The 19,569-nt window shown below is 31.8% G+C and overlaps 2 protein-coding genes across 2 annotated transcripts; one reads left to right on the forward strand and one right to left on the reverse strand.

The window, feature by feature from the left end:
* Positions 1–4,486: 4,486 nt before the first annotated feature.
* On the forward strand, positions 4,487–10,972 carry LOC139499065 (perlucin-like). Its single transcript, XM_071287732.1, has 6 exons — positions 4,487–4,587; positions 5,376–5,549; positions 7,378–7,469; positions 7,980–8,073; positions 8,996–9,212; positions 10,871–10,972. Exons 2-6 carry the CDS (start codon positions 5,381–5,383, stop codon positions 10,890–10,892), a joined length of 594 nt encoding a protein of 197 aa, XP_071143833.1. The 5' UTR covers positions 4,487–4,587; positions 5,376–5,380; the 3' UTR covers positions 10,893–10,972.
* Positions 10,973–11,421: 449 nt separating this feature from the next.
* On the reverse strand, positions 11,422–18,292 carry LOC139499066 (uncharacterized). Its single transcript, XM_071287734.1, has 5 exons — positions 18,034–18,292; positions 16,132–16,273; positions 15,403–15,573; positions 13,376–13,543; positions 11,422–12,594 (listed from the first exon to the last, which is right to left on the reverse strand). Exons 1-5 carry the CDS (start codon positions 18,190–18,192, stop codon positions 12,080–12,082), a joined length of 1,155 nt encoding a protein of 384 aa, XP_071143835.1. The 5' UTR covers positions 18,193–18,292; the 3' UTR covers positions 11,422–12,079.
* Positions 18,293–19,569: the final 1,277 nt, after the last annotated feature.

Here is a 19,569-nt window from a genome sequence, read left to right on the forward strand (position 1 = left end):
ATCGCAAGCAATTTAATCAATGGTTTTGGCTTTGCATATATTTATAGAAAAGCTGTAAATTCTACAAAAAAAATCTTGTTGTCGTAGATGGTTAAATCCTCAACAAAATCTCAATAACTTTGTTGGAACGAATAAAGGTTTTAAATCAAATTTTCGTGGACTTTTTAGCTTCCACCCTGACTAGGCATGTTAGCTGTTCGTATGCTGTTGCACCTGACGCACGAAAACTTTCACATTTCCATCTTCTTTTCTGAAATATTTTACCCAGCTCATACTTGACAGGATTGTTATCCTAGTAAAAGATGTAAACAATGAATTGAACACTAGTTAAAAATTCCACAATACTATTTACTTCATTTTATGTGTCAATTTGTTCGAAAAAAGTCGAAAAGAAGAGAGTTTTTTTAATGTCATGATTATCTGTCGCTTTCTAGATCTATGCTTAGCATTTGTTTCAGATGACATGGACTCCTCACCCTGGTGACCCTGCTGCCTTTCATAACTTTATCCGTATACATATATTAATAGATAAACAAGTGTGGACACAGATGAGTGTGGATAGTATGTTTGGATGTTTGACAGTGTCTTATGACAAAAGGAGTTCTATGTTTTTCCTATATATGGTGTTATTAACTGTGTTGCACGGTGACAACCAATCTGAGCATTAGAAGTGTTATTTATTTAATATTTTTTTTATGTTCAAGACAGGCATGGAGGAGACAGTAATTACATTAGTTACCAAATTATGTTCAACATCTTTGATTTTGGATACATTTTGTAGCTAGGAGAGCAACACATAATAGGTTCATTTTTTCACATGTTTTTCTAAATGGGAGATGATATCTAGATTTGAGAACATGATATAAGGAGCCTGTAACTCAGTGATTGCCGTTTATTTATGTGTTACATATTAGTTTTTTGGTTTATTTTTTTTTAACATAAATAAGGCCATTAGTTTTCTCGTTTGAATTGTTTTATATTGTCATTTCGGTGCTTTTTGTAGCTGATTATGCGGTATTGGCTTTGCTCATTGTTTATGGCCGTACAGTGTCGTGAGTGACCTGTAGTTGTTAATTTCTGTGCCGATTTGTTCTCTTGTGGAGAATTGTCTCATTGGCAATCATACCACATCTTTTTTATATGTATTTGCTTACTATTGGTATGGTTCTATATATATTACTTTGTGGTGGATCGTCAGTATCATTAGTAATTTTTTTTGTTAAAATGTCGTTGTTTCTCAGTTTAGAATACATTTATTGGTTTTTAGTAATGGCAATGCCTGACATGATGCTTGGGGCTAAATAAGCTAGGAAGTAAACCTCTGTGCTGATTTATATCAATTCTTTGATTATATCTCCTCCAAAGCTGGTCGAGGCAATGTGAAAGACAAATTTTGACCAATATGAAAATGATTTCACCAAAAGAACCTTTGTGAGCATATTTCAAAGACTCATAACTGCTCCAAAAGTAATCTGATAGAATTTAAGCATGTCAAGCAGATATTATCAACATCTACTTAATTAGTCTTAATATGTCTAAATATCTAAAAAGTTATAGTATTCAAAAGGTATTGCAAAATTATTCCTTTTCATTTTTTGTTTTGTTATATGGATACAAATATAATAATAGATAAACAAAAGGCTGCAACTGGTATTTTTGTATTTAAAATGATTCGATGTAACGAGAATATTTGAGGTGAATGGAAACTGTGAGGGTTAAAATCTTAAATTGCTTATAAATGTTGCTGGACCCAGTTTCGTTATCTGATCTGAATTTTCTGAAATGTGCAAGGTAGATAGACATTTTGATTTTTTTTACGCTGTAAGATTTGCCCTAATTGCTTGAACTTTTGCAATATTAAAGCCGATTTCAATGAGTGTGTAGACTGTAGACAAAGGGAATATCTTTGGTTATCTTGCTTGCTGAACAGAAAAGTCATTGTTAGGTTATGTAAAATACCCTACTTTAAGAGTAGACTAGTCCGACAAATGACAGCATCTTTCTGTCTGTAGGACCAGGCTACTTCGAAAGGAGGGTAGTATACCTTACCTAACAATGACTTCACAGTTTAGCTAACAAGCAAGCTAACCAAAGATATTACCTTTGCCTACATACTCAATGGAATCGGCTGTAACTAAAAACTCGAATACATTTTAACAGACAGTGATCATGTTTGTTGATGACTATTGTTTTTCCTAGATTCACTCTTGAAAAATCATTTGGTAACATTTGGTCAAGTAATTTCAGAAAAGATCTTTTTGTAATTGCGAACGCCAAGACAATAAATAAACCTCACACGACCCCTCGACACAGGTGAGCTTATATATGATCTTATAGCGATTGGGTTTGATAACCAGTTGAAATTAAGCCAGTTTTTTGTGTGTGTAGATTTGTATTGTTTTAAACTGCTATGACCTTTTAAAGTTAAATCTAGGTGTTTAATCTAAGAATTTCTTTTTTTAAAACTTATATACTTGTTTTATACTCAATTGGTAGTATGAAGCTACGAGATATTTTAATTTTTGAAATTGAAGGCACAATTAACAAAGCAAACGTTAGTTTCAAATACTTTTAAATAGATTTTTAAGGATAATGTACCCTTGTGATGATCCCATGCTAAACATAACAAAAATCTCTGTACAAATATCTGTGAATTTTCTACAAAAATAGTGATTTTATTTTCACCAAATTTTCTTTTTCTACTAAATACAATAATGAACTATAAATAATAATGCTTTGCAAGAAGTTTCCCTTGATATATGTACAAAATTATATCTCTATAATTCATTGTCTGTGCTGTTTTGATACTATTGCAGTTTGCACATTTCGTAATTGACAGGCCACAGAAGGGGTCATAAACCATAAGCTGCTAAAGACATATGATTCAAACGCTCAGAAAGTCCTTTGTTCTATATTTTTGCTCTCCATTTTTATGCAAAACCTTTTACATTTTTATTTTATGGGTTATTGTTGAAGGTCGTACGAAGACGTATGGTTGTTAACACATACTTCCTTTGGTTTCTTATGGAAATTTGTCCATTGACAACAAACATACCACATCATCTACTTTATATAAGTATTATATAAGTATTGTATAAATTACAACGTATTTTGGTGATCTTGCAAAATGATCGTAATCTCGAAAATCGTTAACATATTTTCTTATCTTAAAAGGGGGCAAGAAGGGTTCCATTAACAGGCCAATAAATAAGATGATAGTTAATTTAAAAAAAAATAATAAAAAAAATAGGGGTATTTTTTCTCTCATAATAACAGTAAACAGATTCACAACAATGTCAATTTCAAGAAAGCAGACAACAGTTAATTAGTCAATAACAGTATAGCATCAATGATCTTGAATATATGCCACTTTAACTAAAATATAAGGGCACAGAACCAAGACATAGGAGCACAGAACCAGGACCGTTTTTCTAATCACCAGCACAGCGTCAGAACAATTCCATTTAACGAACTTGCACGACTTTTGCAATATAATATTGTTTTAATATACTTTGCATGGTACTTATGACACATCAGATAAAAATTAAGCAACAAAACAGTCGTTTTATTGCCGTTCTGATACAATGTAAACTAACCCACCAGCACCTGACAGGACCAAATCACCAGCACAGAACGTTCTCTCGCAGGACAACCATACCCACCGTGCATGTACCATACATAAGATATAATAAAAACTAAACAATCTAAACAAATCTAACTTGACAATTAGAGAATAATTCAGTGAAATTTGACACATAACCCTGCGATTAAACAGCACAAGCCTCAAAAAACGATACGGCCAGCACTCAGTTCCGAAGGGACCATAGAATTTTTTCGATCTACTAGTGGTACAAATCGTGTAGCTTATTTCAAATTATAATTCGTGTATACATTTACATTTTTATGTTATTTGGCTATTATCTTCTGCATGGGGCAGTTTGAACATAATATTGTCCTTCGCGTGTTTTTTGTTTTAAGCATCATTGGCATCAAATATTTAGTTTGGAGAGTTTCCGATGCATGTAGGTTAATCCAGAATAGCGCTTCCGAAACATACAACTCAACAAGTGTTAGTTTCAATTTTCACCCCGCCATGAATACTCTTTCTCGGCATAATTGTTGCATTTTAATACATCATATATATGTGTTTGTATTTAAATTGGTATCTCACTTTCCACATGTACCTTGTTTTTTTTCCCTTCCACAAACATGACAAAGACCATTCATTGTTATCTCTTCTCCCGTAGTACCCTTTAGATACACCTTCCCAAGCGTCCTTGTTATCTCCCTTCCTAAAGCACCCTTGTTACCCCCAAATAAAAATAATTAAAAAAAAATAATCAGAAATTTAAAAAAAAATGAGTAAATATATAATAAACATTATTTGATATTTTTTCCATCAGCACATGTTACCTTGTGGTATATTTCAAAACCAATTTTTTTTTCTAAATGTTAGTATACTTGAATTTCAATATCGCATGCTTCGGTGTTCCAGAACGATTGGAAACAAAACGATCGATATCAGCTGTTTTTATTCTAAGATCAACCTTTTGAGAGAACGTTCAAATTTATCTAATGAATATAACGGTAAGTAATTTATATATTCTAAAAAAAAAAATTAAATGATAAAATGTTGATATTATTGAATGAAGAAGTTAATAAAAAAAGGTCAAAAGAAAGATTTAATTTAAAAATTAAGGAGATGTAGCAAAATTGCAAAACTGGATAACATTAGTATCAATTCTGATTGACATGGATGTAAGATACAACAACAAATGGAAGTTTTTAACGACCTTGACTGTCTATACAGCCACTGCACGGTCGGTAAGATACCACATGTTATCATAAGGCCTTTTATAGAAACTCCCATTCCTTATTGACCTCTATCCTTTGTTTCATCGGCCCCCCTTTTCTGGACTGGAGAATGTACACAGCTTCAGTTATAAAATAATTCCGGGCACTATCTGCCATGCAAAATGGGTGAATACATTGTATAAAGTAAATATTATAACAGAAATACATCTTAAATGCTATGTTTTAAAGGAGTAGGTAACGGTCCTTTTTTCCTACTGATATTATTTCAAAATTGCATATTGTATTTTTAAAAGCACCTGAGACCACCCTCTGTTTTTGATGGGGTTTGTGTTATTTATTCTTTTTAAAATCTAGTTTTCTATGTTGTGTCTTGTGTAATAGAATTTGTCTGTCTTTCTATTTTTCAGCCATGGCTTCGTCAGTTTATGTTCTATCTGTGAATTTGACTGTCCCTCTGATATCTTACGCCACTTTCTAAAATTGTATGTGTTATTCATATCACAATTTGATGAATTAAAAGAGAGAAGACATGTTATAACATTGTATAATTTTTATTATAGGTAAAATGTTAATTATAAAATCATGGTACCTGCTAGTAGTTATCAGCTTGACCTTTGAAATTGCTATAGGAAGGGACGAGTGTTCAACACTTGGAATAGAACAAAAAGATCTATTGACAAAATTATGTAAATCACATATGGGAAACATCGAAGGGACAGAATGTGGACGAAATGGTGAATACATATACAGTGAAACCTGTTTAAACCGAACCTCTCTTGGACTTAATATTGTGTTCGGTATTTGCCGATGCTTGGTTTATATCAGGTTCCCAACTCATACATTTTGATATGCCAGTGCTTAAGAAAATGTTTGGTTTAGACAGGTGTTCGGTTTATGCAGGATTCGGTTTAGTCAGGTTTCACTGTACACCAAATTTGTTCATTTTCCAAACTGCTGAACTTTTAATGATATTTGTGTATTCTTTACATTTTTATAACTATTTTCCGAATATTCAATATACTAGAAAGTATAAAAAGTTATCGTGATTCATGTACATTTCCCAAGATCGAGTTTCCATGCAAAATTTCACGATTTGCCGTGATATAAACAAGTTACGAAGCTCTTACGTACATGTAGCTGCTACCTTAAATACAAAAAGAAACCTGCGAAACCAAGTTGACAATACAGTAATCATTAGTCAAATAATACAAACATCTGTCAGATAGTAAAAAAAAACTATTCGAGAAGACAAACCCGTAAAGACAAAGAATACCGAAGGCACAATTAAAAACGTTCAGTCGAAGAAAAATGGTAAATAAAGGACAAATAATGAACATCGATAATAAGGCGTCTATAGAAACCATAACAAAATTGTACCCATTTTATCAAATTTAATTGATTGCTAGTTGCTTAACGTTTAGTGGCAAGTATTTTATATTCAAGTTTTAAAGTGAAAGTGAACACGTTTTTTTTATTGTTTGATCAATTGATATTGAAAAACATGATTATATTCTTATAGTAATCAACTAGTACAATACGTTAAAACACACACACATACACATACATATATATTTTGAGAAAAAAATCCTTTCTGTTACCAACTCTGTCCTGTTACTCAAGATTCTTTCATGCTATCGACACATCTTTTAGTATATTTCTAAACCTTTCGTATTGCATATGCTAAAATAATAATTGGCATTTGATAAACTACTGCAGGATATACTGGTAAACCACAAACCACAAATAGCGTCTTCAACTTATTCCTCCTTCCCATTAGAAACTTTTTAAAATTGATTCACTTTGGTAACAGGAAAGAATCAGATTTTTTTGTACCATTTTTAAAAATGCCATTGTTCCCACATTTAACAATTGTTTGAATTACAGACAACAATTCCTATATCCTCAATGTGGGATCTTTGATTTGTGCTATTTAAATACCGGGTCTAAAGACATTTTTTTTCTTATTGCCACTAGAAATTAGACTTTTTCAGATAATGTTTCATATATATTTCAGACAAAAATCGTGAGTGTCCGTCTGGATGGCACTATTACGACGACTACTGTTACCTGTTAACAGGAAAGAATCAGATTTTTGTGTACCATTTTTAAAAATGCCATTGTTCCCACATTTAACAATTGTTTGAATTACAGACAACAATTCCTATATCCTCAATGTGGGATCTTTGATTTGTGCTATTTAAATACCGGGTCTAAAGACATTTTTTGTTTTTTTTCTTATTGCCACTAGAAATTAGACTTTTTCAGATAATGTTTCATATATATTTCAGACAAAAAACGTGAGTGTCCGTCTGGATGGCACTATTACGACGACTACTGTTACCTGTTAACAGGAAAGAATCAGATTTTTTTGTACCATTTTTAAAAATGCCATTTTTCCCACATTTAACAATTGTTTGAATTACAGACAACAATTCCTATATCCTCAATGTGGGATCTTTGATTTGTGCTATTTAAATACCGGGTCTAAAGACATTTTTTGTTTTTTTTCTTATTGCCACTAGAAATTAGACTTTTTCAGATAATGTTTCATATATATTTCAGACAAAAAACGTGAGTGTCCGTCTGGATGGCACTATTACGACGACTACTGTTACCTGTTCAGTTCTGGTAGAGGTAATTGGGAGAATGCAAGGGTATGTATAGAAATATTGTGCTGACCATTCTATCTTGTCAGATTGTCTCAAATTGTAAAATACTAAAACGTCACAGCAAAAAAAGAAGGTTCTCCTATTCTAAACAAGGCTGCCATGTTTGCTTTTCAATCTTGACGATACTCACAAACGTTGAGGTACTTACGATAGACGTTCTAAAAAAACCATAAGGTTTAATTAATCTAGTGAATCTTTCATCGGTTAGCTAGACTTGTTTGCCACTCGAGTTAGAATCACATTACCTTTAAATCTAATCAAAAATTTGTAAACGGGGAATGGATAATGTGTAAAAGGGATAACAAACCGACCAAAATAAAGAAACAACCAAATATCACCAATGGGTCTTCGTAATAGTAATACAATGATTTTATCCCGCACACGAATGTGTTTTCAGCTGGCCCATGAAAAAAAGTGTACTTTAGTTTAAAATTCAGTTAAAACGGACTGTATATTTGTTTTGTCTTGTTTCTAACGACTTTTTCAAATTTTCAGAGAGAATGCAGAGGATATAATGCAAAACTTGCCGAACCTATGAATAAAGATCACACGGACTTCTTGATCAAGATGGCTAATAAAATTAACAAAGGTATAGTAAAAAGTACTGAGTAAAGGTGTAAAAAAGAAAACAGCATCTACTATTATTAGCCAATGAAAGGGCCTACAATATGATATTTGCCCAGGGTGAGGGGTGTTGAAGGATTATTATTCAAATTGACTATTTATTTTCATGTGTTGCTATGCTTTTCATTCCGCAAAACTCAATTCTTGTCTCCAGTAGATACATAGAGTCTAGAGAACAGTCTCTTGTCGCAAACTAATGCACTAAAGCAGTTATTGTTTCCTGTAACACTCACATACACAGAGAGAATCTGTTGTCACAAACAATTTTGTTCCACACACAAATACATTACACACAGAATCTAAAACAATCAAACCTGAGAATATTTAAGTTTTAATTTCTATGTGTGCACTTCAACCGAGTTATGGTTTATTTACCCAAAAATATATTCTGATCCCCAATGTGATGAAAAAAATATTGTGATTCAATATTTTCCCCATACTTTAAAGTGTTAAATTTTTCAAAAGCTTAAACAAAAAAAAAAACGAATTCTGACTTAGACGAACAAAAACCAACATACACCCCTTAAAGTTAAATAGTTGATCCCTTAGTAATCAAAACGATTCATTTACACTATCTGCACATAACCATTTCACAACTGACAACGTTCAATTTGTCACATTATCGTACCTGAAACCAAGTCCCCTCTGCCACGAATATGTCCTACCTAATTAGATTTATAACAGAGTTTGAACCACACGATCGCGAGCAACAAGATGGGTGCCGCATGTTGAGCAGACTGAAACTGTTCATATTCGGGAGCACATAATAACATCCTCAGTTTTTTGTTGGGATTCGTATTGCTCATTCTATGACTTTCTATGTGGTGTATACTTCGCCGCTATATTAATGAATCACTAGCTCTTTTGTAATGCATCATATTTTGTAGGCGTTCATTACTGGCTAGGAGGACGCGATGTAATAGAAGGTGTCTGGAGATGGAATTCTGGGAAAAAGATCTGGTATAAGCCTTGGTCTAGTCCTAACCAACCTGATAATGCACACGGACGGGAGGACTGTTTGGAAATGCAGAATTGTCGAATCTGTCATTGGAAATGGAACGACAGACCATGTTATTATTCTAATAATTATGTGTGCCAGAAAAGGTAATGTTGACATATTGATATTTACAAATAACTAAATTATACATAGTCTCAAAAAAGATTTTGTTGTTGACTAGTAGAATGCATGACCATGCAGAATATTTCTATCCTTTTTCGAACTCATTTTAAGTAAATTCTATATTTTGAGACAATTTATCGTTGTTTTACAACACACTACACTACAACTCTTACATCTGTTCCAAATGAAGTGTTTTGGGTGAAACCATCAGTTTTGAATTTGAAGCGGATGACATACAAATTTTTCAACCGTCTATGGATTAACATGATCAGCTGTATATCTATAATACTAAAATTACGAGGTCCAATTTGTCAGCCGTCATCACGTAAAAATTACACCACTCCAGACCCTTTTGTTATCCACATAATTAATATTGCCAATAATTAAGAAGTTCCGGGTCAAATCCGATACTGATACCAATAGTGTATTCACCTGTTACCTAGCCTTATCAGTACGTTCCGCATCTGACAGGCGCACCACCAAACGCTGTATTTAGGATTTTGATATATACACCGGGTCGTACTCACAGGGTTGTTACTACTAAATTCAATAATTGTCACATTGTTCCCGATTGTAGAATTTTAATCAGTATGACTTTCTAAGATGACAATACGAATAATAAAAATCCGAGGCTGTACTTAAAATAAGGCGTATATATAGGTACAGCGTGTACAGTTTACAATTTGTTAGCCGGAATGACGAAAAACAGCGAATCAAATAATTCAACTTTATTTATAACTCATAAAGGACAATGATGTTGAATAAAAAAATACTCCTTTCCAGGCCATTTTGTTTTCCAAATAAAATTGATAATATCATAATTGATACGTTCCAGGTCGACGTGTTCAAACAGAAATATGTTGAAAGCAGAGAAAACTGTGCATCTTATAATCGGCATGACTTCATCAGATGACAATACCAATACTAAAATAAGGCTTACGCATAATTATATTCTTTAATTCAGTCACAGACCCGCGATATCACGGGTGTGTTCTAGTAACAACTAAATATCGTGTTATTGCAATTTGACTGCGTAAATATAAAAATCTCTCAAAACTTTTTTTTATACATTTAACTAGTTTAACTATATGTTAAAAAAAGGTAATGTTGACATATTGATATATAACTATATTAACTATATGTTAACCTTCACTAGACAAATAATACTTCGTTCATATTCAGAACAAGCTAAATACAATATTGTAAACTGGAAGGTTCCAACAATGAATCCATAAGGAAAGAGAGTAAACATTTTGATTGCTTTATATTATTGCCAAACATTGAAACGTCAGAACGTGACAAACCGATAACCAGTTCATTTTTTGGTTTTACTGCCGTTCCAGAGAGGGCTGTGTGTCGACAATACTACTTGCAGATTAGGTCGTCTGCTTATAGGTACCAAAATAATCATCTGCCTATTTATTTGGATGTTAATTTGAAGAAAAAAAAGTTTTTATTTCTGAATTGAAAAATACAGCACATACGTCGACAAATATGATCTTTTGACTATTATATTTGATGACACGTTTCTGTTTTTGTATTAATATCAAATCTGTAAATATTTATATAAGACTTCATCTCAGTCATTTTTGTTAAACACTATGTTATATGACATTTACATTTTTTCATTTATATTTTACAGAAGTACTTGTAAGCATCGCTGAAGAAACCAAATATGAATCATAGGAAAAACGAGTATCAGTAATGAATTAAATAAAGAGATAAATATCTAAATCATCAAGAATTATAGTTGGTTCTTATTCCTAAGTTATCTTCTTCTGTTGTCCTCAAAGTAAATATGTTTGTCTGCACGAAAAGTTCATTTAAATCTGTTGCCAAATTAATAATCAAAACTGTCTATCAAGCAGTCCGATAGTTCGACATACAGTTAACCAGTTCTTTACCGTTAAGAAAAAATAGGAATAAGTTGAACGCGTAAAGCAATATCATAAATCTTTTTGTCCATGAAATAGAGATACAAATATTAAGGTTTGAAAAGAAAAATGTCATGATATCGCACCTTTTAACTTCTTATTCAATTTCAGAACAGTTAGGGAAATGGGAAATACATCTTTTTATGAATCTTTCGACGTAGTGTATAATCTGTCAATTTCCATTGATATATCCGTCTTTCTATACGTTTCTTTCTGCACAATTTGCACATCTAAATGAGAAGTAAAGACAAAAACAAGACAAGGTTAATAATTTTCCTTGGGTTATAACTTATTTCTCCATAAAATCTACAACGGTTGTAAAAAAAATATACCTCACAATCAAAACTTGTTATGTGTGCATTTGTATTCTACAAATTCATACAAATAAAAAGTACATCAACAATATTAGCTGAATCTGGTCGTTCGTCTACGTATACGTACTGGAAATAAGACGCTATCCGGTCGAAATAATTTTTGGCGTGGTTGTTTGAACACAGCAAATATATATCATTATACTATTAGCTTTGCTGTATTAGCAATATAATATCATATTGAAAAGATACTGGAAGCGTACTCATTAGGTGAGATGACAAATTGTAAGAGAATCCGTTGTTTTAACTCTTGCAATTTGAGAATTACTGATGAATCTCTTGAAGACAAAACGCGATATGGAATACACAATTACAGTCCTGTAATCTGTAATAAGTTATTTGCAACAAACAACTAAAACTGTTTTCTAAGCACAACCTAGTTTCAAATTATTATCAAATTGTTATACAATAAAAGTGATTTCTTATAACTAAAAGACAACCATGCATACAGCAAAAAGAAAAAGAAAAAACAAAACAAAGCAAATGTTATTTTTAACTCTTATAGGGACCGCACGAAGTTGTTAAAATCATTTTTCAATAATTTCATTAATTTCGTTGTTTTGGGATATGACCTTCCCGTATGAATTTCATTAATCTAACAACTTCCACTTGCTTAAATTTAAAGTCATCTCTTAGTATATCTTCACCAAGTCCCTCTAGCATTGCACCATCTATTAAATGTTTCTTGAAATCTTGTTGATACTTTGATAAATTGAACGCCTCTAAAAGATGCTGAATGTCATTAACAGACATGTCACTGACATATGATTGTATTGAACATGCAGATGAGCTTTGCCCGCTTTCAGCATCGTTACCCATTGTTTTTGATTCCGATAATTGTTTTTCTGACTCGTTCTGAGATCTATCTAGGTCAGGCCAACCCTTTGGTCGTCGTGCCGGAAGTGGCGGTTTCAATCTACGCTTGCATGGTTTTGGCGGTATCCAATATGGATCTGTTTCAATTTCATGATAAATGACTTCGTCTAAGTTTGGCAATAGATGGATTGGTACACAATTTCCAGTGCCAGTTGTTGAATATTGTTTATCAAAAAGTGTAATTTCTGAAGAAAAAAACCCACATTCAATATGATCGAGATTAAATAATTAATGGAATTTTTAATATTTTAACTTAATATGAGAAACGGTACGTTTTTTTTTTAATTTGCGGTTTCTGCATATTTGAAAAAAAGTCATGCATGAGAGTGAAAAGAGATGCAGCACCAACAACAAAAAACAGACTGATAAAACAATGATCTATACATTTTAATTGAAATACATTTTATTTTGTACTACAATTTTTTTTAATACGAGCCAGCATTATTTTCTCTTCTAAATCGAACATAGTTTAACTACTATAGCCTTTGATAATTTGTATAAACTTGTATAACTTCTTCATGTTATCTTGAATTTCGCGAAACAGTAACTTGTTTCCGTTTTCATTGCTTTAAATTGAAAAAAATCGTTACATGAAATTTTTATTGTTATTTACATGGACAGTCGAATGGTTATTTCTAGAGACATCTCATCGACCTGAACATGTTAAAGCAAATTCAAAACTCATTGATGTATCTTAACACATTATTTTTTTCTTGAGACATGTTAAATGTAAATTTTTCCAGTTTCGAAAGGAACTTGTGTTTTATACTACCCTCGTTTCAATATTTCTACCACTATCATAACTGCAATGCCGGAACATATTTGAAATAGCGAGTTATTTTATAAAAGATGTTTCTAAAACGACTGAAGTTCCATACAAAGACGTACACGAGTAACATTTTGGACTATATTTTTAGTATCTCATATATAATAGGTTGTGTGCAGTTTTATTTATTTGTTGCTGACCTTTGCATCCTTCATTTGCTTTTAACCCAACATTTGTATTTACAAATGCATTTAAACTTTCTATTTTTCTCTTGAAATTCTCTTTAGACCCTTCTCTATATCCAGTTACAATAGCAATTGATATATTTGGAGAAAGTGCTAAGAGTAACGGAAGAGGCAAAAGTATATCTACAAATATAAAAGAAACATAAATGGAAGAAATTCTATGTTAAAAAACCATTTGCTTTTATGTAAACTTTTTACAATACGAGAATTTAAAAGACAATATTCGCAGGTACTATGTTGGTAGAGTTAATTATGTGACTTCATATATATCTTTTCGTTGGTAATTGTATTGGCATGAGTTTCGTGAAATATGGACCACGTCTTTGAATATAATGATCTCTAATTAGAAACAGGGAAATAGCAATGAATACGAACAGTTAAGACATGCCTTTCGATAAAAAAAACTAGCAAAACGTAAAGTAACAAAATACAAAATTCCGAGTAACTGATATTACCTAATGTCAAAATATCTGGAGGAATAACGATGATTCAGAAGCATGAGGCATAACCATATTGACGTTTTTCGTTTATCTCTCACAAGTTAAAGTTATTTAACGCATTTAAACGTCCCAATGCACCGTTGCAGTTAATTAAATGTGAACCAAACGCAGGGACGTTATCATTTCAATTTCCAAACGAATAAATTAAATTTTGCCATGTTACGGAATTATAACTTTGAGCTACTACAGACGTTTACCTAACCATGTAAAGCTTATTTGTCATGTTCCGTACTATAAATGTTCCGGACCATATGAGTATTTGGACCATACGCGTATGGTCATGACCATATGCGTATACTCATATGGTCCGACCATACGCGTATGGTCCGACCGTACGCGTATGGTCGGACCATATGAGTATAATACTCGTTTGGTTATTAACGGACCGGACCATATGAGTATTGGGACCTTATTTTTCAAATTAAATTTATATAAACGTTTTAATGATACAAAAACTTTATATAAATAACAGTGATGGTTTAAAACATGACAATTGTTTTTAATTTTATAATCCAAAAACTGCGTAAAAATTAAATATTGATGCCATAGTTAGTTTTCATCGCTAGTTACATTCGTGCATGTAGGCTTGGATGACATTCACTTCCACACGATATCATAGCTTATTTGCATTTGCAAGAATTTTGTGCACGATCCTTTTCATTTACACATTTTGTTTGCGAGTGAAAAACAGGACTTTTTTGCAGTACAGTGATACCGATGTCTTTGGCCATTCTGATGTCTACACTCTAGATCTCAAATATCGAAAAATGACTGCAATACACCACATGCACAACACAACTTAAATAAAGTAAAATTATGTTACTTTCCAGTGACTTCTTATGTAACAGTTCATTAAGAATTTTTGGAATTCATTTTTTTTAGTCGACATATTTCCATTCACTCGTAATATTAAACAAATCGGTAATGACCATCGGTATAAAATGTGTTTATAAATTTGACAATTAACTAAAATCAACTATGTGAAACTTATTATTTTTTTTAGCTCATCTTTTTATTATAATATTGTCTGTCTATAATAATAAAATTACTTATATGTGATAGCGTCTTTTTAATGAACGGTCATACCATATATGAAGAGATTAGTAGTATTAAAAGTAAACTGTTACAGAGTGTTAATCACCCCGACCATACGCGTACGGTCGGACCATATGCGTATTGTCGGACTTTATGAGTATATACCCATATGGTCATGACCATACGCGTATGGTCCAAAAACTCATATGGTCCGGAACATAAACACCAAGTATAGTGAAAAAAGAATGTCATAAAGAATAATTGGACATATAGTAAAATAACGAATAGTACAAACACAAATTAAACACTATTGTTTACATAGAAGTTAATGTTTGTTAATAGTCCGCGTAAATGAACATACGCATATGTAAACTTCACCAATAGACTTGAGTTCCGGTGTTGTTACATTTACTATATATAAGCTCAAAAAATGTGCATTTAACTTACCATCTTGTAGACAGTTTCCTTTTAAATAAGTTTCAGTATATTTATTTAGAATTAACATGTTGTAGCGTCGTAAGGTTCTCATGGTGAATTCATCATCCCCAGTCACAAGTCTTACTTGAACGGGTAATTTGTTTCTACTCAGTATTAGTTCCAACGTTTCGGGGTATGATTCTACTTGGAAAAAATGAAAATAAAATAAAATACTTAAAACAGAGTAGAAGTATCTATATAAAACATTTTTTACAATTTGTCGTCGTAGAGAGACATTACTGATTACATGTAGTAACTATATATATGTTGTACGAATTAGATAAATACACGAGATCATTATGAAGTTAGTTATTATAATCAATTTAAAAACTGTCATATAATTGTTATGAGCGTTACTGATAAGTCTTATGTAGACGGACCGCGTGTCTGGCGTACTAAATTATATTCCTGGTACTTTTGATAGCTATCATATAAAAAGAAAATACTCCAAAATTCGAAACTGTAGGTCACTTATCAAATGGCAAAATCTAAAACTGAAACACATCATACTTGACATGATACAGCCATTTCTTTATGTTGTGTCACTTGTATGACAGTTGCAAAATTGATTCGCAATACACACTTTATTAATTCAAAATGAACATGAAAGCTATTCAAAAAGGTTTGTATTGTGTAATTTTAAATACAATTGATATATCTTATATTATTCTGAAATAACTTTAATAATAAAACGCCTACCGTTTCTAAAATTCTTTACGACAGAAAACATATGACTGCTACAAACTGGAATACTAACAAATTCTTCGTGTTTACGATTGGCTTGGTTAGCAAGTCGTCCTATTGCTCTTATTTGGTGAACGACACGATGTAACAATATAACCTAGTAAATTTAAAAGAAAATCTCGTTTTTTATATAGATAAAAGCGTTGGTTTTCCCGTTTGAATGGTTTTACACTTATGTCTAGTAATTTTTGGGACCATTTACAGATTTTTGTTCGGTATGAGCCAATGCTTCAAGTTAAAGGCCGTGCCGTAACCTATAATGGATAACTTTAATAAATTGTTTCTTGGATGGAAAATTGTCTCATTGGCACTCATACAACATCTTCCAATATCTATAAATAATAACACAAATATCAAACTTCGAGGAAATTCAAATCAGAAAGTCCCTTGACAAATTGCAAACAAATTAAAAACAACTGTCATACTTGGTTCTGTAGCTAGCTAAACTTTTCACTTGTATGGAAGTCATGATGAGGTTGGCCATACACGGCTTTCATAGTGATAATTGAAAAAGATCCAAATGCTGTTTCACCCATGTTATAGTGAAGATGATGGGATTTGATAATACACAAAATAAATAATAGTTATCAAAGGTACCAGGATTATAATTTAGTACGCCAGACGCGCGTTTCGTCTACATAAGACTCATCAGTGACGCTCATGTCATTGCATAAACGAGTGATACGTTCTTGATATCTACAACTAGCTTACAATCGTTAGTTCTTACTTCACATGCGGAATGATTCGTTTGGACGAGGGTTTGGTATTTTTCTATGCACATTTTGTGTTTTTTTTTAATTCTTCTAATCCGGTCTACATGTTTTTATGTAGACCTGTGCAATTCCGCCGTCTTTCGTATTGATATCTGCTGTATTTCATGGGTGACAAAATATTCAAGTTGACTCTTTATAATTCATCAATATAAGTCACGCAGGATTGAATATTAACGTAAACAATATATATATTATTATACGCCCGTCAAAATTTTGACGGGACGTGTTATGGTTTACAAATGTCCGGTGTCCGTCCGTCTGTCCGGCATAAACATGTCGCACCGTAACTTGTTTGTAGTTCCCTTGTTTTATAATTTACATATTTGAATGAGATCTGTCCTGTATCGTCTTTGCATTCAGTTATAACAGAGAATATGTTGATGTAGGAATATTTTAGCGAGTATGTGTCAATCAGTATTTGTTGAGGGGTAGTTACATACATTTTGGCACAACCTACATATCTTCAACCATTATTTATATAAATTTTTAAAATATGATTCATTGTTGAATGTTTAATAAGTATTCAAATGTTACAGGATAAATCTACATTTAAGACAGGTATTGCTTTACATTTGGATTATGAATATAACGCTTAAAAGGTCATGCATAGAACATATCATTATACGCAATCATAATGAATAGAAAGAATTCACACAGACAAATTTAATTAAATATTTAGTTTAAAACAAGATTACATAAGAACAAAACATATACCATTAAATATTAAAATGTTATACAACAGTACATATAGGTGAAACAAATATATTTAAATCTTAAAACTAAATGATCTACTAGTAATTACCAGATAGGTATGAATCTAAACGAAACTACTACGATAAAGTCTCTGTACTGGCTTATTTATTTGAATGATATATCTATGAAATTGACACTCTTGTGAACTAAAACATAACAATCACATTAAATTGACCAATTCGACAAGTAGACAAGATTAACACCTGACGATACAAAAATAAAAATAAAAACTTTTTTGTTTGTTTGTCTCAATTAATAATTCGTTTGTGTAAATGAGTGTAAGCACGTAGGTAAATGACAAAAAACGAGATAGAGAGAGAGAGTATTATACCTGATTAGTAGATAGTTCATCGTAAGCTGTCCTTCCACTAAATCCTTCTGTCACAATGACCAACAATGGCAACTGATCTCCATACTTCTGATAAAAATCTGGTAAGGTGTACTGATCTTTGGGATCATATACATACATAGAATTACATGTATTTTCCATTTTATCAAATTTTAAATCGACTAATTGATATTTTCAAAAGGTTGTTTTATATTGTATTAAAACACGACTGTGATCAAAATGTTATTGCAATACATTGTACAATAAACCGTGTCGAATATATATACACGATCCATTGTGTCCCTAATCAAGCTTTCGTAATGACGTTTTTAGATATTCATGACTCCTTTTTAATTACACATCATCATGTCATAATCATTATCAGTAAACTCAAATAACCGTTCATTCTAGTCAATGGTGTGCTAATTGCAGAAATTTATGTGCTTTGTTTATACATGTATATGCTTTGTCTATATGTCTTTTTGTTTTCTTTGTTTCTTTGTTGAAACATTTGTTTGCTTTCACATTGTTTAAGATTTTAACAAAATGTTGATTCCTGTTCCCCTATTTGTGACCTTTTGTTTTACCTATTATATAAAAAAGAAGATGCAGTAAATAGTTATCAAAGGTACCAGGATTATAATTTAGTACGCCAGTAAAATTGTAAATGAGACAACTCTCCACAAGTGACAAAAAGTAAACAGACATAAACAACTATAGGTCACCGTATTGTCTTCTACAATGAACAAAGCCCATACCGCATAGTCAGCTATAATAATCCTCAAAATGATAAATGTAAAACAATTCAAACGTGAAAACTAACGACATAATGTATGTAAAAAAAAATGAACGAAAAACACATATGAAAACCATAAACAAACGACAACCACTAAATAACAGCTTCCTGACCTTGGAAAGGCACGTTCATACAGAATGTGGCGGGGTTAAACTTGTTAGCGAGATTATTACGTCAATTTCGTCTGTTTTTTTTTCACACATTGTTGTCAATATATTTTTTGGCGACTGAAAATTAATTATCAAACATAACAAACTATATATATTGTTCAAGAGAATCTTGACAATATTGCAAAGTTCTCTCAACTGAAACTATTTATAAAAACTCATAAGCTCATCAAAGATAACAGGCTTATAGTCTCGTATCACAGACGCGCATTACTATTTTTTATGTATAATATTAACCGTTACTAATTTGCCAATTTTCAGGTAATTTTCATTTGACGTTGCTTGTTATTAATAAATTTCGCCATTGTATAATTGTCCTATTGTCATTTCTATTTTTTATGGCTTTTAATTTTGCATATGTGCTTTGTCTTTATGTCATTTTGCTTTCCTTATATTTGTTTGTCAATATAGTAATTACGATTAAGATATACAACAATTTTGATTGCTCTGTCCCAGTTTTTGACAATTTTACCTTTACAGTCTGTTTGTTTTACTCACAAATGTCATACAAGTAAGAGGTTAACCTAGCTATAAATCCAGTTTGAATCCACCATTTTTACCAAAGATTACGACTGT

The sequence above is a fragment of the Mytilus edulis genome, chromosome 12, assembly GCF_963676685.1.
Source record: "Mytilus edulis chromosome 12, xbMytEdul2.2, whole genome shotgun sequence".
Taxonomy (NCBI): domain Eukaryota; kingdom Metazoa; phylum Mollusca; class Bivalvia; order Mytilida; family Mytilidae; genus Mytilus; species Mytilus edulis.

Coding starts and splice junctions, on each gene's coding strand:
- LOC139499066 (XM_071287734.1), bottom strand. CDS start 18,192: ATGGAAAATACATGTAATTCTATGTATGTATATGATCCCAAAGATCAG. Junction 16,274..18,033: donor ATGAACTATCTACTAATCAG/GTATAATACTCT, acceptor TAAATTTACTAG/GTTATATTGTTACATCGTGT. Junction 15,574..16,131: donor CGTAAAGAATTTTAGAAACG/GTAGGCGTTTTA, acceptor TTTTCCAAGTAG/AATCATACCCCGAAACGTTG.
- LOC139499065 (XM_071287732.1), top strand. CDS start 5,381: ATGTTAATTATAAAATCATGGTACCTGCTAGTAGTTATCAGCTTGACC. Junction 5,550..7,377: donor GACAGAATGTGGACGAAATG/GTGAATACATAT, acceptor TATATATTTCAG/ACAAAAAACGTGAGTGTCCG. Junction 9,213..10,870: donor AATTATGTGTGCCAGAAAAG/GTAATGTTGACA, acceptor TATATTTTACAG/AAGTACTTGTAAGCATCGCT.